The sequence below is a fragment of the Orbicella faveolata genome, unplaced genomic scaffold, assembly GCF_042242905.1.
Source record: "Orbicella faveolata isolate gen_17 unplaced genomic scaffold, um_ofav_v1 contig_1, whole genome shotgun sequence".
Classification (NCBI taxonomy): Eukaryota; Metazoa; Cnidaria; class Anthozoa; order Scleractinia; family Merulinidae; genus Orbicella; species Orbicella faveolata.
The window spans coordinates 30,215,001-30,239,668 of record NW_028301536.1 but is presented as its reverse complement, the minus strand read 5'-3'; the positions used below and the strand labels follow the sequence as shown (position 1 = coordinate 30,239,668).

At 38.1% G+C, this 24,668-nt stretch overlaps 2 protein-coding genes across 2 annotated transcripts in view; one reads left to right on the top strand and one right to left on the bottom strand.

The window, feature by feature from the left end:
• Window positions 1-502: 502 nt before the first annotated feature.
• On the top strand, window positions 503-1,972 carry LOC110053569 (conotoxin Im14.3-like). The gene is made up of 3 exons (XM_089271817.1): window positions 503-643; window positions 1,260-1,374; window positions 1,827-1,972. Exons 1-3 carry the CDS (start codon window positions 598-600, stop codon window positions 1,828-1,830), a joined length of 165 nt encoding a protein of 54 aa, XP_089127943.1. The 5' UTR covers window positions 503-597; the 3' UTR covers window positions 1,831-1,972.
• An 18,281-nt stretch (window positions 1,973-20,253) lies between these two features.
• LOC110053635 (astacin-like metalloprotease toxin 1) overlaps window positions 20,254-24,668 on the bottom strand; it is an 11,785-nt gene continuing 7,370 nt past the window's right edge. Inside the window, exons 9-11 of the mRNA XM_020759892.2 lie at window positions 24,283-24,417; window positions 23,504-23,742; window positions 20,254-20,411 (exon numbers count right to left, since the gene is read on the bottom strand). Of these exons, the coding sequence (XP_020615551.2) occupies window positions 20,334-20,411; window positions 23,504-23,742; window positions 24,283-24,417 (452 nt within the window). The 3' untranslated portion in view covers window positions 20,254-20,333. The remainder of the gene's footprint in view (window positions 20,412-23,503; window positions 23,743-24,282; window positions 24,418-24,668) is intronic.

The following is a 24,668-nucleotide window of genomic DNA, read 5'->3' as shown; positions in this document are numbered from 1 at the left end:
CACAGAAATCGAGAGCGAATAATCTAACTATTTTAGTAGAAATCTGCTAGTCGTTCAAAACTTTATCTAAGTCCTCTTCACAGAATCTTCGAAAACGTAAAGAAGCGGCCGTTATTTTGTTGACCTCCACTTTGCTAACAAGCACACACTGTAAGGATACTCACAAACAACAACAGAATTGATCGATAGTGAGTAGTGTAGCCAATCAGAGAAAGGCATTCGGGATAGAACGCTAGTAGATTTACACTAAATGTAAACATATGCCTCAGAAGGGAAGCTGTAACCAACGATTTAGGTTCAATAGGAAGATCCAAATGATTTGTGCGAAAAAGAAAATAGTCTTATTCATAAATCTTCAAATATAAACGAGTATTGAATTAAAACAAACTTGCCTGGCATTTGATATATCGACGTTTGTTTCTTGTGAAGTTTCTGGGAGAGGCTATAAAGGGGGCAATGGATAGTATATTATGGAGTTTTATGGCGGATTAACTGAAAGAAATTCTCTATGTGTTTGTAACAGAATCTTGCAAAGACTTCAACAACAAGTGTGGATATTGGGCGAGCATTGGGGAATGCAATAGAAACCCGGGATATATGCGTGTTTACTGTAAGAAAAGCTGTCGAGTGTGCCCTGCACAAGGTAAGAAAAAAAGCCATGTTTGTTGGAAATGCTTCCTCCATGGATTTCTTCACGGTAGAGGTGCGTTCTGTTCATGCTATCATGATCAGCCAATCACAAGGAAGTAAATTTCTCAATCCTGTAATAAGTCATTGAAGCCAGCACGTGTAATTCCAAGTAGTTATTGGACAGCCCTCTCCTCCTGACCTACACCAGGACAAAAACGTGTAGGAAGCTCTTTACCAGCCTATCCCTTAGCAGTGCAGGGTTTGGGAACGATATTTCTTCGCGTAGTCAGTGGAACAAAACCGAACGAAAAATCAATCAATCGAACTCCAATCGTTCAACTGATTTCCGAAGTTAGGAGTTCGATTACCGAACTGACTACGTCGAATTACCGAATTGACTACGTCGGGATATTTCCCTGATACGGTCGAATGACGACACCTAATTACTCTGATTTTGAATACATGCGCATGCACTGGTGAAAAATCACCCTGTTCGTTTGATCTGACAATCATTGTTTCACTGATGCCCATTCGGTTCTTGTTTTCCTTCTCAGCACAGCAATTTTTTGTTAGAATTGATTATTGACGTTATTTTGTTTTGTTGTTTTTTTAACGAAATGCAACGGCAGGGGGCTGTACGGATCGTAATCAATATTGCCAACAGTGGGCAGCTATGGGTTACTGTTACACAAACCCTGGCTACATGAAACCCAACTGCAAAAGAAGCTGTGGAATCTGTTATGGGTAGGTGGGATATCAATAGAGTCTAATCGACTTAACGAACCAGCTGAATATACATTGTAATATTTCAAAAACTCATTAGTAATTTATAAAGGAAATACAAAAGAAATTTTTAATGACTGTCGTTAAATCTGATAAAGATACGGCTAAATTTTGCAGCCGATTTTCTTCAGAAAAATAATAATAAACCCAAGAATTACTCTGCAAATGAGTAGATCTACCACAAACATTTTTGAAGCTGTTCAAAAAACTCGCAACACGTGTTTTATCGGGTTTAACACACTTGGCTGCCCCTGGGGTTTTAAATCCGATAAAACACTGATGCTCGTTTCTTAAACATTACATAAATGACGAGGCGACCAAAGCTAGCTACCAAGCCGGCTCAGAGGTTACAAGACCCTCAGTGTGTCATGTTCTGACCATCTTGTCATTAAACTGCTTTCCTTATCTTTTAGGTGATTTAACAAGGAAATTCTTCAAAAACAGAGCATTTAATTATAAAGAGGGCACAGAAAGTTGCAAAGCTTTCTCATCTTGATGGATACTGCTATGTTGTGTTGTTTAATTGAGAGTCAAATAAAGAAAAAAAGATGCAAATCAATCCTGAACACTTTTTGCTACTGTTGGTTCCTAGAATTTTCAATCAACAAAGAAATGATTAGTAAATCCTCTCGTAACAGTTGATCAAATTTTACTCTTCAGCAGATTGTGGTGCAGAGTAGCTACAGTATACGCCAACTTTGGTGTGTTTAGTTGCCAGTACTCCTTGGTTCTCTACTAGGATAAATCGAGCGTTCGTTATACATCGTAACATAGCCCATCCAAAGACATTTCGCTGCCTGCATCAAGCGATGTCTTTGAAGTCATCGCTTAAAAACAAACTGTTTGCTAACGGGAATCGAATGTGTTGTTTTGAGGAAACCGTTCACTCGAGCACGTCCGTTCTGATATAACTCACGCGAGACAGATACTAAGCATTTAGTATAGATACATGAGCATGGTTTTTGTTTAAACTTTTTAAAAAATTACGTTTTCACATGCTGATTATGAAATGCTGTAAAATCAAAGTGGCTATGATCATAAACCGCTAAACTCGGTAGATGAATTATGAAAGGGTATTGAGGCTATTGAACATTGGGTCCAATTCCAGGAGATAATCCATTTTTGATCTTACCAGAATCAACATCGAGGAAATGTTTGAATTTCAAGATTTTGTTTACAAAAAAATGAAAGGCAAGTTCAAAATGGCTGCACGCAATGTATTTGTAATATTTGAATATCTATAATTCACCGAGCTTGCCGAGTTGGGATCAGATCAATCTCCAGGTAACTGGCCTGACGTTTTTGCCAAATTCCATATGGTAAATCCATTCATATACGCCACTTTTTTAATTTAGTCCAATATAAACTTGGTGCTGACCGGAAATTGTGCTCTTGAAGGGTTGACCGTACCTTACCAGAACATAATATGTCTAATAAACAGGGACGGAAGAAAAATTGAAATCCATGTCTTTTATGAGAACTACGTTACGCGATCGGCCATCATGTTTTGGATGCGGTAATGTGGGTCATATTCGCCGTTATTGTCCAAGTTATTCGCCACGCGATCCGTCTACATGATTTGGATTTGGTGATGTCGGTCATATTCTCCGTTATTGTCACAGGAAACGTAAATGGCACAAAGAAAAAGATAGCTGAAGGTGAAGGGAGCCGACAGGGAAATTCCGACATGGATGGTGAAGTTGTTTATGATGCAGCGTTCATGGCGTCTGTTGGGAGCGTTAACTTTGCGGATAAAGAATGTTATTCATGGCTGATCGACTGGGGTGCATCAAGTCAAATGACGAAAGAAAAGCACGTTTTGATGAGTTTCCAGGAATTTGGTGAGCCTGAAAATGTTGCACTAGGAGGCAGTCGTGTTGTGAAAGCATTGGGATCTGGATGCGTACAAATGAATATGCTATTTCCAAGAACTGAGACCAAGAAAGCTGTCTTTTATAATGTGCTGTACGTGCCTAATCTCACCTGCAACCTGTTTTCTGTGCAAGCTGCAGCTGCTAGGGGCAACGTTGTCGAATTTGGCCCTAATCATTGTTATACCTGGAATTAAAATGGAAAACTTCGTGGAATGGGGTCACTGGCTGATAAACTCAATCAACTAAATTGTCAAGTTGTCTCTATTGGGTATGCCTCAGTTGCGTCATCTCGTGGTAGCGACATATGGTTTCAACGTCTCGGAGATGTGCATGAGTCCCGCCTCAAAAAACGTGTTCAGAATGAATTCCTGCAAGGGACTGACATCGAGAAAATGACTGAAGCGTCGTTTTGCGAAGGATTTCTGGTAGGAAAAATGTGTCGAAAACCATTTCTCATAGTGGGAGATACGGTCGACTCGGAAACTACAGATGGTGCATAGTGACGTGTGCGGTCCAATGCAAACACAGTCGATTGGAGGAGCAAAGTAGTACGTCACATTTAATAATGATTACCCTCGGTCCTGCGCTGTCTGCTTCATGAAACACAAGTCACAAGTGCTCGTGAAATTTAAAGAATTTGAAGTCACAAACTACCGACCATGTTGGCAGAGCGATAGGAACTTTCCGAACAGACAATGTTGACGAGTATTTGTCTACTGAATTCCAGAACTATCTGAACGAGAAAGGAATTAGACATGAGTTGACAGTGCTACACGTACCCCAACAGAATGGTGTATCAGAAAGAATGAATCGAACTTTGGTTGAGTCAGCAACCTCGATGATCGCACATGCAGGATTATCGAACATCTTTTGGGCCGATCTCCAGAGCTGCTTATGTGAGAAACCGCCTTCCCACGACGGCACTAAAAAAAAATGAAACTCCTTACAAACGGTGGTGTGGGAAGAAACCAGATGTGAAACACTTACGAGTGTTTGGATGTATTGCATAGGCCCACGTGCCAGACGGTGAACGGCGAAAGCTAGACAAGAAGCCAAAGAAGATGCTTTTCGAGTGCTACAGCTTGAAATCAAAGAGATATCGTCTTTTTTATAACATGAACGAAACGAAAGCTGTATATCCCGGGAGATATTGAGTTTAATGAGAAAGATTTCGGCCAGATCAGCAAGCCATGACTACAGAGCCAGACCAAAAGAGCGAGGACGTGAAGCAGAATGTTGTCGCCACGACAAAAGATGAAGAAGTAGCAGAAATGAAGAAATTAGAGAAGGAAGAAGAAGACACGCCGCAAGAACCCCGAAAATCTGAGAGAACGCGAAAAGCACCTGTCAAATATGGTTACGACGAATACCCAGACACCACAACCCACCGCGTGCACCATGTTGTGTATATATCATCTATGTGAGATACATGAACTCTCAACCATACAAGAAGCAGAATCAAGTGATCATGCTGCAGAGTGGAAAGTCGCTACGGATTTAGGGTAAAATTCTCTGATTGAAAACAAGACGTGGAAGTTGGTTGAATTACTCCCCGGTCGGAAAGCTATAGGATGCAAATGGGTGTTTAAACTGGAACATGGTGCGGATGGTACGGTGGAACGTTTTAAAGTACGCCTAGTGGCCAAGAGTTACGCCCAGAAATGTGGTATTGACTGTCATGAAACTTTTTCCCCTGTAGTTCGTTTCATTTCGATACGTCTTTTGCTAGCTTTCGCAGTCTAGAAAAATTTTCTGATTCATCAGATAGACGTTGAAACAGCTTTTCCTAATGGTACATGCAGCAACCGGAAGGATACGTGAAACCCGGCGAAGAACATCTGATGTGCAAGCTAGAGAGGTTACTGTATGGATTAAAGCAGTCATTCAGATGTTGGAATAAAGCTTTTCGGGAATGTGTTGAGAAGATTGATTTTACTCAAGCCTCGGCAGATCCCTGTGTATCATCAGAAAGGAAGATACGTTGACAATCATCGCAGTTCACGTTGATGATCTGATGATACTAACGAAAAACATTTCGGAGATGGAAAGACTTAAGGACATCTTGAAATTGCTGTTTAAGGTGAAGGATATGGGGGAACTACATTACCATGTGGGAGTTTGCATCGTTGAAGACCAGGAAAACAATCAGTTGTAAGTCTACCTTCATCAAGGGCAGTACATCGAAATGATGCTCAAGAAGTTTGGGCAAACAAAAGCAAAAGCGGTGTCCACACCTGCTAATTTGAAGGTCAAGCTGCAAAAGGAAGATGGTGTTAGAGGACCTGTCGATGCGATCTCGTGCCAGTTCATCGTTGGGAACCTACTTTATGCTACAATCGCAACTCGTGCGGACATCGCCTAAGCAGTGGGAGTTGTGTCCAAGTTCTGTGCAAATCCTACACAAAATCACTTAACGGCAGCAAAACGGATTCTCAGATATCTGAAAGGAACTGTGTCCCTCGGTTTAAGTTAAAAGAAGTGTGCTGATGGAAAACCTGACTGGTTACTCAGATGCAGATTGGGCGGGTGATGTGGATGACCGACATTCCACTTCAGGAAACATTTTTTTTAATTGGCTGGGGGAGCAGTGAGCTGACTGAGCAAGAAACAGGCTACCGTTGCCTTGTCAACAGCAGAGGCGGAGTATGTAGCCCTCAGTACGGCCACCCAGGAAGAAATCTGGCTTGGAAGGTTCTCGCAGATGTAGGAAAACCTCTGGAGGAATCCATCGAAATTCATGCCATGAAGACAACCAGGGAGCTATTACAATGGCATAGAATCCTGTGGGTCATGCTAGGACCAAACACATTGATATACGCTATCACTTTCTTCGCAAAGGAGTACAGAACGAAGCGATCGTTTTGAAATACGTTGCTACTGATGAGATGATTGCAGATATTCTGACGAAACCTTTGCCCAAGAATCGCTTCGACAAGCTTGTCGCCGAACTAGGAATGAAAACTGTCAAATGAGCAACGTCAAAAGTGCATGGGAGAGTTGTTGTTATGAAAGTCAACATTTGACGGTGCCATTTGAACTTTAATGAATGCACAGTTTTGCACAGGTATAATTAATTAGGCTACCCATTAGTGGTAGTGAGTTTCTTTTCTTTTTGAAACAAGTGTTTTTTCGTTTAAATTTACGTATAAAGCTTATTCTGTTATTCCTTTACGAATGTAGCCGTCGGAGATTAATTAAAAGTTGTTTAACGTTGTAAAAATCATTAAAAAACATTGCTTCAAATCCTTCTCCGCATAAGGCTATAGCGTAATAGTATGGACAGGTTCTTACGCACACCGATTTGATTGGCTAGTTCCTCTCAAAGGAATAACTTGAAACTTGAAAAATGATCGCACATTACTAAAATATAACATGGCCTTTCAACAAGTGTAAATAAAAGTTACATAACAGTTTGTATGCTTATTACCGTCTGGAGATCCTTCTGCCAGTGCTGAAACAAGCCATAAAAAATGGAGCAGCAACATTGCCTTCATGATGGTCTCCTGGAGGATGCGAAAATGGTGGAGGTGATGTTAAGTGGAAATAATTCAACTTGCTTCATCTACTTTGTTAGTTAAAAATAAGCCCAGTTCTTTTGGCTTTATATGTGTTCAGTCAAATCCAACAAACACCAACTGTTTGTGAAAACTTATTGTAAGTGAAAAACCCTCTGATTTTTCTTTTATATAAATTAAGGTTAGCTTAAATGTTTTTAAAGTTGGCTCTTCAACTTTACTCTATAAATTTAATGTCGTTTAAGGTGGCTCAAAACAGTTTCCAACACTTAGATATTGATGGGTCGTTGTAACCAGTCTTCATTACTTGATGCTACAATCATGGTATCAATTTTTTTAAATTATCAACTTTTGATAAGCATGATAAGACGCAACTTTCGGCAAAGTTTAAGGACATTCTGTACATAGCGTTCAGAGCCACCTTATATGTTCCAAAATTTTAGGTGGCTCTGAACCCTACCTACAGAATTTTTTTAAACTTTGCTAAAAAGTTGCGTTTTATTATGCTTATCACAAGTTGATAATGTAAAAAAATTTCACCGTGCCCTTTTTGAATTATAAGCCCCTAAAGCTGTAATTAAGGGTGCTTTTAGGAGGTCATACTGTTGCTATGGTAACCTATTGTGTCACGAAGATGATAACAATGTGTTCACCAATGATTAGGCAGTTTTTTGACGCCATGATTGTAGTATCAAGTGATAAAGGGTGGTTGAAACGACCCATCAAAATCTAAGTGCTGGAAATTGTTTTGAGCCACCTTAAGGTCTTTAAAGCTCACATTTACGCCACCGTTTGTAAAGTTGACGTAGACTTGGAGTATAGTTGGCATATCAGGAGCTTTAAGATGAAAACTTAATGTTCGCTTAAAAGTTTTAGTCTCGGTTTTGGTCTCTCGCATACTTAGTGTAAAGGTCAGCAGCGCCATAGTTCGTTAATACGCAGTAGACTGTCACCGTTCCAGTCCAGTCGGGGATTCGACAATCAAACTATTAACGTATTAGGATGGCGGGATTGACTGAAAGAAACCGAATAGTCAACACTCTGCGAAGCTTAGCTTTGCACAGCTTACTACAGTAGTGTGAGAGTGCGACAACCCAACTTTTAAATCTTGTAAAATTTTAATGTCCTAAGCTATTTTTTTTATCTTTTTACTGCTAGCCTAACTCTATAACCATCACAATTAGCTAAAAAAAAAAAACAAACAAGGAGTGTTTAAGATTAGTCCGGGCTCTAGAAGACTTACAATTTTCTCAAAATCTAGCTTAGCGACCTTCAAAATTTCTCCACAAAACAAGGTAAAAATAGATGAAATACATATAAAATACATGAAACACATTTCTTTGGTTTTTATTTCTTTATAATAGTCAAAATCTTGAGCGAATGTGATCGATGTCCGGAACTCTTTTACTGGGCCATGTACGAGGCTGAAATCCGGACTCTTTTGGATACTTTCTACCGAACGCATATTTAGTGTAGGAAGATAAGAATTACATCAGCAATAGATACATCACTGCACATACATCAAATGGTAGAATCAAATCAAAGAATGGCAAATTACTAAGAACAAAATCACTTAAACAGGGCAATGTCAATACCATTGCAAGAAGCAGGCCAAATGGCGTAGCGAAAAGCAAAATATCTCAAAATTATGAATTATTTAATTCTGAGAAGCTCTTCAATTTTCAAATTCAGCGAAAGTTGCTAATTGCGACAGGAAATGGTTTCCAAGGAATTTAATTAACGTATTCTGCAATAGCTTAAAAAGCTTTTAGCGCATTTTCTAATCAAAAGGAGTAATAATAATAATAGTAATAATAATCATAATAATCATAATCATAACGCTAATGATAATCATCATCATAATCATAATCATAATCATAATAATAAATGTGTATATAAAGGGAATAGAAAGGTTAATATCGTTTCACTAATTACTCAAAATGTTAGCGATGGTTCCCATAGATATACCTTAACTTTGCGATCAACAACAATATAGTCTTTTGTCGTTCTATATTCTATATCATTGACCAAAGTATTTATTCTGTTAATGACACATTAAACAGTTCAGTCCTTTATAAGCACATTTTATTTCTTAAGCTTACCAAACATGATAAAAGTTTTCAACTCTAAAAGAGATAGTTAATTAAATCGCTAAATAGTTAATTAAATTGCACTTCCACTTACTCTAACTAAAGCCAACACTTACAATTAAAACTGAAGTTGTATTAAGTTAAGCCTGATAAGTTTTAACTTTCTTTCATCATTTTTGAGGTAGGGAGAGAAGGCCCACCCCAAATCCTTACGATTAACATCGGGACCAGGTTCAAAAAAAGTAAAACTACTAAAATATTAGTGAAGAGGACCAGCCTCTCCATCTTGATCAATTAAAATAAAACTCAATGACATGACTCTCACCTATGTCCTTGAACGTCGAACAAAGAAAACCGTACAACGTTTCGGTTGACGAATGAGCAAGAACTGGAAGTCGATGTCGAATCTCTGGAGAGAACACACAGACTGCTCCTTACTTGAAAAATAAAGCGATTTATTCATTAAAAGTGGTCGGTAATTGGACGTACTTAATGATGGTTACTTAGCTACTATGTGGTCCACCGGCAAGAATATAATGATGAAAAACAAAGAAACTTTGATTTTCTTTCAAATGCAGTGAAAGTTGCTAATTGCAACGGGAAATAGTCACAAAGGAATTTAATTAATTAGTTTTGAAATGGCTTAAAAAGCTTTTAGCGAGTTTCCTAATAATAATAGAAAAAAGAAAAATGTATATAATCAGAATAGAACGGTTAATATCGTTTTACTAATTACTCACAATGTCAGTGATGGTTGCCGTAGATACCTAAAGTTAACGATCATCAAGAATTTAGTCTTTTTTAGTTCTATATTCTATATCATTAACCTAAGTATTCATACCATTAATTACTACAGAACACATTAGACAGTTCAGTCCCTTGTCTGGACATTGTATTTCTTTAGCTTACCAAACATGATAAAAGGTTTTCAATCTTAAACAAGCTAGTTAATTAAATCGCTTTGAAATCATTTCTTCAGGAAATTCAGTAGTAATAATCACTGCAATTGAAAGAAAAAGTAAAAATCTTTTTAATAACCCTTCCCAGGGCTTGGGAAGAAGCAATTTGGTAAGCCAAAGTCTTGGCCGCAAAAGAACAAAATGATGCCTTAAAAGTAGTAGTTACATTATCTGTTCAGATTTTGCAGGGTCTGGACCGTTCTTAGCTACATGAAAGTTAAAAAGAAACGATGCATTGTGCTTTCGAAAAATACATACGCGTTTCTATTAGTACTGTATTACAGTCTTCATGCTTTAATGTCCAATTTTTTGGTTTAAGTCATCGTTTAAGCGTTTAAAGGCAAAGATAAAACCCGAAAAGAGCGAAGTAGGCCGTGAAGGATCTCACAACGGGACTTATGTATAAATTCATACATCCTCCACCCAATTTATATTTCCTCCACCGCTAAAAGTATGATGGGGGAGGTATAAAATCGAGGTTTGAACTACGAGTAATCGACGTGCTTATAACCTGTTTGCATCCATTCATGCAAATAACAAATGCTTTAAAAGTATTGACCCTGGTTACTTTCGGACTTAGCAGCCTTCAGGGCAATGGGGAACGGGGGGTTAAATAGCGGTGTTTGCCAAACTCAAGCGTGTGCTAAATGTGGGCTAAACAAATAAATACAGGAAAACCGTTTGTTTTCCACATATGGAGAGAAAAAAGGGATGCTTCTCGTTGAAAAGAACTTACGTTACACCAAACAGAGTAATATACATGTGGGTCTTTTGTAATAAGGGTCGTCTGAAGGAAAAACCTGATGATTTTGGTTCAGCTTGTGCTACATGTATCTAATTTGCTGACTAACTTGGCTACATTCCTTTTTTTTTAATCATCCTCTTAAAAGACTTACTGAAGTAGTGGTGAAATAGTGAAATAAGTGAAATACAGAAATTCACTTTCAATTTAATTAATTTGATTTCAAATAGTCTACGCATATTATTTAATGAAGCAATATCTTATCCCATACAAAGAAACACTGAGCAACATAATATCTTATACATTTCGGAAGCAAAATTTGAGTAAAAAATTTTCCTTGCTAAGAATTTCGAATGGTGCACGATAAATGTTTTCTCTTAATATATTAAGGTGGCCGGACACAATTAGGCTTCGTTCTTTCTCATATCACTTGATGAAACAACTTCGCAGGTGTAAAAATCAATGAAGCTGTTGGAATAATAATTTGGAAGGCCTCAAAGATAAGGTATGTGGTTCGTAACGAATAACGTCGAAATGCATTCCATAGAATGAGACTTAAAATGTTTATAAACATTAGGGTGCTGAAACTGCGCAGTACGGACTGGAAATCATCCTTAAAGGAAGGAGGTCGGATTCTACTTACGATTGATCCCTCTGTCGCTAATCTGCTAATCTAATCTAGTCTTTAATAACAAGCTTAACAAAAGAGCGTACCTGCCTGAATATTTTCAAACTTGATTTCCACGTAATTGTCTCTGTCCGGGCGTGATTGCTCGTGAAGAAAGCCAAGGGCATGTCCTGAAAAGAAGTGTTCAAATATCGTATCACGTATCGTATCGTATACTTACTTAGGAGGCTGAGTCTCGGTGTATCAATGACAACAGTTTAGAGTCAAAGTTTGCACAACATGCCTAAATCTTAGTATCTTTTAAGAAATAAACAATTTACACCATAGTGCTTTGTGCCGAAATTTATTTTTATCAGAAAACTCACTTGTTTTATCAGAAAGCTTACCCGTTTTTTCAGAAAGCTCACTCGTATTATCAGAAAGTTCACTAGCTCACTGCGCTCACTCGTGCGTTTTTTGATACTACAGTGAATAGTCAATGACAATCGTACGCGCGCATTCCCCCCCCCGCCCCGGACGACTCCCATATAAAAAGGACGGGGGGTGCTCGTCGTACCTTTTAGCAGTAGGTGTTAATCCTCAAAAGGTCCACAGTTGGAGCTTTTGCGGTACATTTAGCTATAGGGTATCGAGTTGAAAAAATATGACAGGAGGTAATGTGTTATGTAAGAATTAATACCTCTTAGGGAAAAATTCAAGCCACGCCCACAAAACAGGATCTTGCTACCTCTTAGGGGTTCTTTTTTAAAATTTCCGAGGGCGCCTCCGTCCTTTTTATATGGGAGTCCCCATCGGGCATTTTCTAGCTAACGGATCAAACGTTTCCTTTCCTTTTCCAGGCGACAGAGATATCGAACAAGCGAGCGTTCTCATCGCGTGCTTTTTTTGAAACGCCTGGGTGAGACACATGTTCTGGGTGAGACACATTACTTTCACAGTGCCTCTCTCCACCCAGGTATATAAATGGGGACAGGCGCATTTAGTACTGCGTGGTAGCCCTACTATTGACTAACTATGATATTTAGGGGGGGGGGGGGAGGTAGAAATACTCATGCTTAGTCAAGTGATGCTACGGAAACCGAAGATAAGCGCCGGACTGATGGGCCATTAGGCTCCAACGCACACTTCACTTTACTTACATGGTAACAAATTTCAATTTATCTCAAGTGTTCTCAAATTGGTCACTGTTTGTTCCTTCTAGCTTTTAATGTTCTTTAAATAATGACACTACTCCTTTAGTTCACGAAACATTTTTTGTCCGAAAAGCTATAAGTTTGAAGACTGTAAGTCTAAAAACTATAAGATTCATGGCGAAGTTTTAAATCACGGTTCTACTCATGATCACTTTGCAGTACGTTAAAGTATTGATTGAAAAAGCGCGGCAGACCGAAGATTACGTGGAGGAGAACTGTCGAGGTTGAGCGAAAAGATCTGGACTGGACGAGCTGAAATGAGGTAAAGCAGGAAGCGAAAGACCGTGATGAATGGAAGTTGTTGCTGTATAGCCTTATGCTCCACTCACAGGAGGGAAGAGGATGTCTGAGTACATAGTGAGTGACTGAGTAAAAAAATTTTGAAAGTTGCCCCAGGAAACTGAAAAAAAGCTCACCGATTTCATGAGCAACGGTCCCATGTCTCCAGCAACCTCCAGCGAGGGACAGTTGTTGTTTTCTTCCAATTCTTCCCACATAGGAATAACACCTGTTTAGCGTAAAAACAGAAATAATTATGAAAATAAGATATGGAGTAAATAACATTGAATAAGACCTTGCGAGTGATGTTACATGACCCATTTGGTTCTTTCCATTGGGCGACAGCCTACCACGTGATGTGAAAATAAGTACAAAGAAATAGTGGCCTGCTTATGTGCATTACTGTCTGACAGGGGTTTTGTCGCAATTATTACCCTGTTCATGCGTACTTTGTTCCAGCAATCCTGTGAAAAACTGCAGGTCACTTTTCCACTTTGTGCGAACGATTTGACATGTCGATATGTTCTAACAACAGCGAGGCAGTGAATGTTTCCCGGCCTTAATGCATTTCAGCTATCTAAAAATCTGATTAAAAAAGAGGGATGCTCGACAAAAGGTCAGCTCTTATCACGTATCATGTAACATGAAGCGTGGAGAAAGTTAAACGCTGAAGTCAGAAAGATGTCTTTGTTGTAATCCGGTGAAATTTTATTCGGTTTCCGAAGCAGTCGTGAAATTCGTTATATAGTTGTCAATCGAAACACATAACTTGATTCAGAATCTCATTGCTAACTTCATGACGAACTTTGTGAAATTCAAAACGATAAAAGCTCGCGAGACAAAGGCTAATAATAGCAATGAATATGTGGTAAGAACAAAAAAGTGGCACACGAGACGATAGCCGAGTGTGTCACTGATGTTCTTGCCACATTTTGACGTCTTCTGTGATCTATTACTGAACAGACGCAGGGCAAGATGGAATTTATCTGTTTTATATAATAAAAAAAAAAAAAGAAAAAACAGAAAACTTTGTTAATAATGACGTCATCTGTACGTCTGTCCTCCAATAGAAAAAAAGAACTTTTTATCGGAATAATCATGCACAGGAAGAACATCAGCAAAACCCCTTCCTCCGACTGCTTATGCTGAGGGAGAAACTGACATACCCGCCTCCTCTGAAAAAGGACACGTAAGCGCTTTCTGTAGTACGTTGTTTGAATTTATGCAGCCTTTGGTTTTGATTGTCCAGGCTTTCATTGCACTGTTGATTACTTTCATCGCACTACTCTGGGAACCTGCCAGAAAAAAAGATAGATAATAAGGAAAAAAGATAGTGTAGCAACGAACACAGACATTATTGTTTTACACTCACAGTCTATTTATCTCTGATGCACCACGGACAATGTCGATGAGTTGCGCGGTTCACGAAGTGTTTCATAATGTACTTTTTTGGATATAGCTTGACTTACTCAAAGACGACTCGATGTCATAGATAAACTCCCCGTTAAGCCACAGTCTTGTTGGAACTGAGCCTCTTGCTTGACCAGGTCAGAACTTCATGTCACCTTCAATCAACTCGGCATCATTACTGTTCAGATTCTCTGATTAAAAAAGGCAATAAGAGCACTTATTATGTGACCGTGTCTTACAAGGACTGGGAACTACCGAATTTACGAATTTGATTGGCTGAAATCGATATTGACTGGGGTCTAGATTTTCCCATTTAGAGCGGCATCTAGACCGGTTACATTTTGCGGTAAAAAGTTGCAAACTGAAATAAAAAAATATTGACTATTTTCTTGTAAAAATATTAGTGGAAGCGGCAAAAGCCTGATAAGAAAAAAGTAAAGAGGACGAGCAAAATTTGCCAGATTTAAGTTCAGCTCGTCGCCGTTCGCAAGCAAAATGTCATCTAGTGCAAACCAGTTTACATTAAACGAATCAATTTTTTCTTGTTTGCCATATAATAAACATCTTATTAACCGAGCTTAGTCGGTCTGTATGAGAGAATCTTGAACTCGATCGTGTATACAGACCTCACTGCGTTCAGTCTGTACTCACGACCTCGGTCAAGATTGTCCCATACTGACCACCTGCTCGATTAATAAGAGCTAATTAAAGGAACGCTATCGTCAGCATGACCTCATACAGTCAAAACCTTAATAACTTTCAAGAGTTGTATTTCTTGTTAGGAAGGTAAACATAATGGTCTAGTTTGATCTAGTCTTAGGGATTTGATGGGTTACGCATACACAAGGCTGTGATGTCAAATTGGAAAAAGTCAAATTCTGTCGTCGTGTATTGGAAAACCGCTAAACTGAAACTGATTACAATTTACTCATTCTTTATTTTATTATTTTTACAATAACACCTTCACCTTGGTATTGTTGACGAATTTCGAACAAGAGAGAAGGTACTCAGTCATAATTTTAGCATTGTTTTGGAAAAAAAGGAGCAAACAGAATATTAAGTGAGCTGAAAATAGTAGCTTGCCTTAATTAGCCTCTACTTTCTCGGAATTAACGGATGCCGTGGGTTTTACCAAGAAATAGTACCAGCGCTTTTCAAAGACCAAAGTTGACGCAAAATAATGTTACCACTTAAATATGTTTGTAAGGTGCCTTATGCTAAGGAAAAATTCTTGGAAAATCGAGCATAGTATTACTGAGAAGATGTGTGTTTCCAAGACTTCTCGCGCTTACATGAAATGTATTTTGCGCCGATAGAGGCTTCCTGAAGAGGGGACAACTCAAAAGGAATTTGTTCCAATTTCCTATAAGATAACAGTACATCAGTCCGGAAATTTAAAATTTCCCAAACTTTCGTGGATATGGCGGGCGCGATTTCTCGCATTCCGAATGTCTTGATTCTGATATTATGAATGAAACGGTATATCACTAACCTTAAAATAGTTGGTTCGAGGTCCCACCGGCTCTTGTCCGCTACTTAACGTTTTCAAACTAGCAGGCGATGTCTTTAAGAACAATGATGACACGCCATTTTCACTGTCGGCAGGTTTTTTGAGGGGATAAACTTTTCTGGATTTATGACATGATTTGCGCTCTGTGTATTTCATGTATTTGCTTGTAAGATCCCGGCGTTTTCAAATCTGATTAAAATGCGAAACGGACAAGAAAATTTTGAATTTGTTTTGGGATTTTTGTACTTGCGGAAAACGAGTCAAGTTTGAAAAAGAAGTTGATAAAAGCTAATCAGCATAAAAAAAAAATTCTTCATTTATTTTTTTGCCTGAATCAAAAATTGAAAAACTCCTGGTGGGTTCTTTTGCTTGTATTGTTTCGTTTCTTACCCACAAACAATATGTCTTCCGTCACCCAAAAAACTTTACAGTCTTTAATTGGAAATACAGTTTAAAATCCAGTAGCATTTATTCGGCAGCACCTCTGAAAATATATCGTAACCTTAACTTGAGCACTTTTTATTAGTCATTCCTCTGAGAACGATTAGTTACCCATGCATAGATGAAACGACGAGTTAAATTGTAATCTTTCAATATAAGCTCATTTTGTAGCCAAAGTAAGAATTTTTTTCTACATAAAATAACCCCACGGGAAGAATTTGTTTTCGCAGTTATGAACTTTTGATGTGAACGTTTAAGCGTTTTTCATGTTTTCTTACCTTCTGGAGATGTTCCAAGCACTACGATAAGCCAAAAATTTAGAAGCAAGATTGCTTTCATGGTGGAATTGGAGATGATCTCATTCAAGCCAGTGAATGAATTGGTGGAACTCGAAGTTTATGCTGCAAATATATACACCTGTGCAGTTGGGTAAAACAATTAATAGCCATAATTGCACTTTTAGCAATTTTTTTTGTTCCATACCCTGCGTTATTTGCTCAAACAGTCAGCAATTTAAAATACTTTCAAAAATGTATTCCCCTTCCCGACAGCTTAAGTTCCGTTGGTAAGTTTAAATTGATGTTGGTGGTCGTTTAAAGAAAACATTTTTTCTTAAAAGCCCCTGAGTGACGGAAGCCAGTAGGTTTAAAAAATATTCATTGAAGGTCACTACAACAACAATACACAGCTGTTTTGACAACTCCTTGAAAATGAATGCCTGTTCTTTTTTCCGCTTAATAATTAAGATTTGGCACTTGAGCCAAACTTCTCTTTATTATGGAAAAGCCTGGTGTATGTTTTAGAATTCGATTACCTTTGTTTGTTTGTTGCACTCAGGTTAGGATATTTCTTTAAACAGCTTCATTCGAAATCACTTTGCAGCCTCTTTCCTTTGTTGTAGGAGGTATATTCAGTTATACCACATGGACACATTAGCAATTAAGCTTGACATTTTGAAACACAATGTTTGGAAAACCTCCTCTTAATTATAATTGACGTGGTACAACCTAAAAAAATGATATCTGCTTTCTTTTCAAACGGAGCTGATACCTATTCATCGCCAATGTCGATGCAATGTTTTATTGTTGTTAAAGTCATTCAATTTCGAGAAAAAAATTCGGTTCTTCACATAGAAAAAGTTTCGTTTCTTGTCCTAGCCAGGAATACGATGATGTTACAACACCTTATTGTCCAATTTTCACTCAATTCGTCTGTCAAGTGGCCGCTTACGGGAGGTCAAAAACAAAGGAAAATTTCAAACTTTTTTAAAAGTGGTCGCGGTCGCTTATAAGAGGTGGTCGCTTACAAGAGGTTCCAAATATAGTGATTTGACTGTAAAACTATTGGTATTTTGGAAAAGTGGTCGGTGAGGAGAGGTGGTCGCAACCGGAGGTTGGAACGTACGATAAATACAAACTATCTTAGTCGATCTACATGGTGTTAAGTCGAGAAATGATCGAGTTCTTTTCTTCTCTTCTTCTCTCTGTCACTTCTCTCCCTCTCTCTCCTCTTCCTCACCTTATTCTTTCCTCCTTCCCTCCCTCTGTCCTACACATATCCCAAAATTTTATCATGGTATATTTTGCTGCCTTTGAGATATCTCACGTTTCTTTCTCCCATTCTTTGCCCCGTTTTTTCACTGATTTTATATTTGGTGGTTTTTTTCCGTTTTGCTCCGAGTTCTTACCTGAGAATAGAGTATCTTTTTCCCAAATTGGTCAATTAGAAACAAATTCAGGACTGGTGGAACAGTTTGTTCCGTATTTGTCTGAGGAGTTTGTTATTCAGCAAGGTCGAGACTCTTTTTCTAAGAAGATTATGTTCCTTTGGTAGGTTTAAATTGATGTTAGTCGCTATCTAAAGAAAACCTTTTTTCTTAAAAGCCCCTGACTGACGGGAACAGGCCATTAAGTTTGAAGGACATTCATTGAAGGTCTCTACAACAACTATACACAGCTGTTTTGGAAACTCCTTTTTGTAAAATGAATGCCTGTTCTTTGGTTCTGCTTAATACTTAAGATAAATGATTTGGCACTTGAACCAAACTTCTTTTCATTATTAAAAGGCTTGGTCTATGTTTTATAATTCGTTTACCTTTTTTGTTTGTTGCAATTAAGTTAGGATATTTCTTAAAACAGCTTTATTCGAAATCACTTTGAAACTTTGTTCTTTTGTTGAAGGAATTATGTTCAATTTTCTACCACGCGGACACTTAACCAATCAAGCTTGACATTTCAAAAAACAATTTTTGGAAAACTTCTTCCTATAATTGACGTGATAAAAACTAAATAAGATGACATCTGCTTTATTTTCAAACTGATCTGATACGAACATGTTCGTTTAAGATTTTTGAAACCCAAAACTTATTTCCTTCGTTTCATCGTTCGTTCCTATCTTTTTTTTTTTTCATCAAATATTTGCCCCACAAAATTATAGAGAAAAAGTGACGAAGAAACATTTAAGAAACTAATGTACGTACAAGTTTAATTTAGGCTCCCATAAATGTAGACGACGATGAATACCTTAGTGAATTTACACGGTGTTAAGTCGATAAGTGATAGAGTTGTATTCTTCTCTTCTTCCCCGTCACTCTCTCACACATTACCCAAAATTGTATCATGGCGTTGTTCACCAGATTGTGAAGCTTGCTTCCATCCACTTTTAAGTGATTATCTTACGCTTTTTTAAATTTTTCTGTAAGTCTCTGCCTCGTCTTTTCACTGATTTTAATTTCGTTGGCTGTTCCAATATTTCATGAGGGATCGACGGTTCCTCGATTTTGTGTTCCTACTAACTATAAGAGGACCAGCTTTTTGTAAGGTAATACTTTTATTTCGAGGAAAATCTCACAGATTCACTAAAGGTAGCAGGAATTTTTTCAATGGATTAAAACAATTCAAGGACAAACAAGTGACTGACCCAAAGCATGCCCCAAAGTTACATCCCTCATTTTCGACATTATCGTGTAACATTGGCAAAGTATTCACGAAATGGTTGACTGGAAGTGGTGGGGGTTTCAAGAGGAATCGTGCAGCACAACAAACAGTTACAAGATGCATCAAGTTTCTGAGTTGGATTTTGTTGTGAAGACGAGGAAGAGTTTTAACTCATTGTTTTAACGTGGTGGACTTTAGGTTGTGCTCTTCAAATTTGTTGTTCAAGTTTATCGACTACTTACAAGACGAATGCAAGCTCGGACATGGTGGATGCTATTTAATTTCTGAAATGATCGACTTCGATTCAGAAATTAAAACTTCATGGCGCGTCAGAGGCAGTTCTTGGTACGTTTGATGATGAGATTGCAGTGGAAACAAGATTTAGACCTTGACACAGTGGATGCAAGAGGCCACTGTGGAGTTTTTGGAGGTCGTGAAATTTCATCTGCCGCGCTACAAAAATACAGTGAAGATTTGGAAATCTAGTCCAGCTTAAGTTAACCCCTCAGACTTGATATTTTGCCACCAGATTTGTAGCTTATTTATGCATCTGTTCGTCAAAGTGAACGGTTCACGTCCCATGACTTATCAATATTTGACAGTGGAAATGATTGCTACAGCTTATTGGTCAGAAAACGTTCAAGACTGCTGGAAAGTATGAATTTAATTCTTTGATTCCGACCAATGCAAACATGCAAGGGCTCAATTTCTAAATCTCGAACGTTAGACCACTGCTTAAAGCGCAGTGTGATTTCGATCACCAGAAATGGAAGCCAACTTGGTAAATTGAGCGAGCTGAGATTATGAGTAAACTAGTATTTGATGCAATCGGAAAATACAATCATCCTACACGTTATAATTATCGCCAAATTGTTGAAACGGAAAGCCTCGGTCAGCTTCCCAGCGAAGAGCAACAGATTTTAAACACAGCTCTGCTGTTTCCAAAGTTCACTATAATCAAAAATGGAGATCGCGCGATGTTGCTGTGAAAGCTCACGAGTGTCTTCAAAAGCTCCCAGGAAGCAAGGGGTTCAGAGGTGGGCGAAGACGTACAGGCGAGGTTTGGTGGTTCAACTTCAAGCTCGGCACTGTTCGTTGAAATTATAGAAAATGCAAGCTTGTCTCCCCCAAAAAAGGTGTTATTCCCACTGAGAAAATGCGAACTCAGAGAAAAGCCGTTAATTGAGCTATGAACTGATCCACGAGTGTATATGCATAATGTCTACCTTTAAATTCGTAAAAACAACAAATCACAGCAGTCTATTCATCGTACATGTCCGTTTTATTTCAATGCAAATTCTACATTTTCATGTATCGACTTGGTATTTCGCTGAATTTTCAACTTAGCAATCAAATATGGCGATGTCGTCAATCGCAGCATCTCCTCTGTAGCTACTTCCTCTAATCCCTTCAAAAGTCAACTGCAACAGAAACAAAAGAAAAAATCGAGGTTCAAGAAAACAAGGCATATTTCACGTAGGGGCCAAACCACCCCCCTAATGTTTCATGAAGGCTATATTTGCTTGGTTTATATATTTCTGAACCAAGTTTTGCAGATGAGCTTTCTTTGTTCTCCAGTTTATTTCAATTTGGAAGTTATGACAAAATGTCAGATTATGACGTAATAATTGATGACGTCACCAAAACGTGCTATAATTTTTTTGTAAAATCTGATAAAAAGATTATGTCATTGGAAAGTCCTTGACTTGAGGAGTAAAATGCCGGAAACCGTTTTTAGCTATGATGATTATTTTTCGAGATATGGTAAGTTAAAAATTTTTTTGTTGTCCCCCCCGGAATTTGCTTAACCATACTGTCTTTCTTAAGTCAGTCTCTCTGGTTTATTTTTTTCAGTTTTATTCTAGGAGGGCTAATAACCTAGAAGAATAGAAAGCTTGATGTTATCAAAAATCGTATGGTTTTAGAAATTTGATTTTCGGCTTTGTTAGGATGGTATTAACAGTAAAAAAACGGGTGACGTCACAGGTTATGACGTAACAAAACTAATTTTAACGCAATAACACTAGAGAGATAATTTTTTATTCCGATTTTCTTCTTTATTTTTGCTTTAGACATCTGGCACACCACATGTGCAACATAGCTGCATTTGCTAGAACAAAATTACGGCTCCAATTTGGGGATTTTCCTCAAGGGGGGACCACATATTTTGCAGAATTATTTTTCATATTTAAAAATGCCATATGTCATTTAATTTTTGTGATACGGACAAAATTTGTTCAGGTTTCAACTCCCCTTGATGTGCTCTTTCGAACACATTGTAAATAATATGCATATTAAAAACTTTAAAAGTGGCAAAAAACATGACGTCATCACTGTGACGTCACAAATTTGACATTTACTGACATTTTCCACGTAAATATAATTGGCAATAGGTCTCCTGTTCATCTGCCAAGTTTGGTGTAGAAACAGTCAACACTTTTTAAGTAATGTGAAATAATGTGAAATACCCAAGAACTGACGAAACATTTGGGGGGTGGTTTGGCCCCTACGTGTTTGGTACAAAACGCTGCAATGTCCTTTTAATTAAACTGTGTTTGTACAAGTAGAACACGCAAGACCTGAAGATGGCTCTGGATTCCTTTGAAGCTTCCAGAATGTCGAATAGCCCCAAAAAATTGATTCCACCGCCTGGAGAATTTCCTTAAAGGTCAAAACTACTCCTCTCAGAAATGAGGCAATAATTTGGTCCGTTGAATAAAATTTAATCTCACTTTTACTTTCAGCCTTCTGTTCGCAACCTTACGTTTGAAATAAGACACAGAAATGCTCCTGGAAACATTCAAGATCTCTTTCAAGATATTTCTGATATTCATTCTTACAATACTCGATCCTTGTCTCAAATAACTTTCACACACAAAGTTCCAGACTCTCAATTCAAGTGAACTCATTTTCTAGAATCGGAACAAAAGTTTGGAATGAAAGAAATCGTTCAAAAAGTAAAGCTAAATTTATCTTCCTCTTAGTATGTATTCATTAATATCAACAATTCGTTTTTGTATATCTGTAGTCTCTCGTCATAACTGTTGTTAATTATTATTTGTAATACCGTTAGTTTATCAGTGGTCTCTAGCTGTTGTTGTCAGTTTTAGTTTCTTCAGTTCTCTTGTTGCCTTTAGTTGTACTTAGTTGTATATAATTCCTGTAAACATGACCCGCCTAGATTAGCTCAGCTACCCGCGGGCATTTTATAATTGTACTAAAATTTTAAAACACAATAAAATGTATGAATGTATGTATGTATGTATGTATTCGTAGCACTTTCCGCCCCTAACTTTTTACGACTCTTCCACTATTTTCGAAAGAAGGCCCTCAATAGCCCAAAATAATTCTAAGCTACTTGTAACTGCGTTTTAGATCAATGCTTAAATCATATCATTAATATGTAAGAAATAATAAATAATACTAATAACTATGGAGAAATAAGGTAGATTTTAGCAACAAGAGCTGGCAACATTGAACTGAGAAGAATGCATGTCCCTGATAATATCCGGCCTAAAGCAGGGGAGGAATCTTCTCTTAAAGTAGGGAAGACATCATCATTTAGTGTGGGAAAGGTTAAAATGTGACAAAGTTATGTAGTCTGTCCTGCATCGCATTTGACGAAACGCTAAACATTAGCAATTTTCACTTATAAAACCTCGAAAACAAAATGCCCCGCGCTCTCATGAAAATAGGGAGCTTTCAAAGAAATGACGGAGGTGATGCAGGGGACGACGCCTAGTAAATAATATATTAATGTTTTACCATCGAATTTCGTAACTATCTGATTCTGCTCAGTACGTCAGTGGGTCTTAAAACATGCCCAAACGAAATATGTAATGCCAGGGATATGAAAAATTTGACGTCGTGGCCTGCGTTCTCCAAAATACGCAAACCTTGGTCATTTCACGTTGTCATTTTGCAGAGGACGGCTACAGAATGTATAAAGATTTAAAACGCACGTGCATAGCCATTGTTCAGCTGCTAATGAACCTTTTTTTGGTCACGTTTTCGCTGCCGTTGGCGTCGTGGTTTGCACTCCCTAATAAGACTGGTTACTGGTAGAGTGAGTAGTGAACAAGTCAGACACCTCCAAGCTACCTCAACCCGGGGGCTACTCCCTTACATGGGCTATATAGGTATGTGCGGCCCCAAAGGGTAGGGTTTTTCAGCCGTTTTGGTCATAGATAAGGTAGCGATTTTGGCCATTTTGGTTATAAATAGCGTATGGTTCTAGCACTCTTGTCTTGAATTGGGTATGTTTCTTAGAAGAAGCTACTTTTTGATCATTATCAATAAGACCTTCATAACTTATGTTTAGGGCAACTGTGTCAACCTCAACGGTCATAAATAGGCTATCGAATTTTTTGGTTAGGGCATAAATAGGGTAGCAAAAAACGCAGATTTTGGTCATAAAAAGGGTAAGGGTTTTGGGAAGTGGACCACACACCCCCACCCAACTTTTCTAGAAGTACCCCCCTCCGGGTACCTTAAGAACCATAACTGCGCTTACCTTTCTAATTCCTTTTCCTTTAAGACTAATTTGTTTCATGTGCCATTTGTCTCCCTGGTCTTCACTCTTGTTGAAAATCACTTGACCGGATAGCTTAACCTTAAGAGTTCCCATGTTGTTTCCATACATGTGGTAATAGAAGCTCAGGCAAGACTCTCCAGACAGTGAAACCATTCGGGATATTTTGGCACTGTCACCAGGTTCACGCGGACTGGAAGCCTCAATGTATACGTAATAACCTGAGACACAGGAAGCGCTTTATTACGCGTACTGTTTATAGTCGAAGAAACAAAGTTAAAAATACAAACAATGTTGCTTGATTCATCATTATTATCATCAACATCATCGTCTCCTCGCGCCAGTTTGGCCGTTGCTTGGATAATCTCAGTAACTAAGAATAACATAATAATATCTTAAAGTAACTTATCATACTGACAGCTTTGGCGACTAGGTGTTTTCTTTGGTCATGATTTATGTAAATGCATCCGGCTGTTAGTATGATTCTTGTCGTGTCCTTATTCAAACGCTTCAATTTGACTGGCTCTATTGCACAATTCATTTCTGCTTCAACGGTGGCACTGAGCAGCTCCCGTCTGTAGCGATAAAAAAAGGATATGTACCCTGGTGCGACTTTAAAAACTCACAATACTTGAATAAACCAGAAAGGCCACAAAGCTAAATTTTTCGATATGAGAGCTTCGTCCAAAGCAATTTTCGGCCTCACTAACTGACACCTGGAGTTCATAATTTAATTGATATTTAAATAGAGTATTAAAGACCTTTTCCTGAAGTGTTATCCTGTTTTGGTCCTGTGCCACCAGAACGTGTATTCCCGCTATGTCGTCTCCAGTCAAATTTGTCATCTTTGTCTTGCTTGAAACCACAGAGGCTCTTATCGAAATTGCAAGAAAAAGCTGTTTTGGAGAAAGTGGTAAATCAGCATCAGTAGCTATTGAAACGAATGTATCACATTAATATCGATATTGAAAGCGTTGCGCAAACTTTTTCCGGAATGTCCGGAGGGAAATTGTTTGGTCTTTTTCCATCATATTATATCCACTCATCTTGAGCTTTAATGTTTTTTCGCAGCTTCCTTTATCCTTCAAAGAAACTTTTCGTTAAGTTACTTTAGTAGGAGGCTTCAGCTCTAGGAGCATTGTTAGAA

What these genes read in the sequence shown, in the direction of transcription:
- LOC110053569 (XM_089271817.1), top strand. Translation starts at nt 598, where the DNA reads ATGCGTGTTTACTGTAAGAAAAGCTGTCGAGTGTGCCCTGCACAAG. An exon ending in TCGAGTGTGCCCTGCACAAG is followed by an intron (nt 644 to 1,259) that starts GTAAGAAAAAAA and finishes ATGCAACGGCAG; the next exon opens with GGGGCTGTACGGATCGTAAT.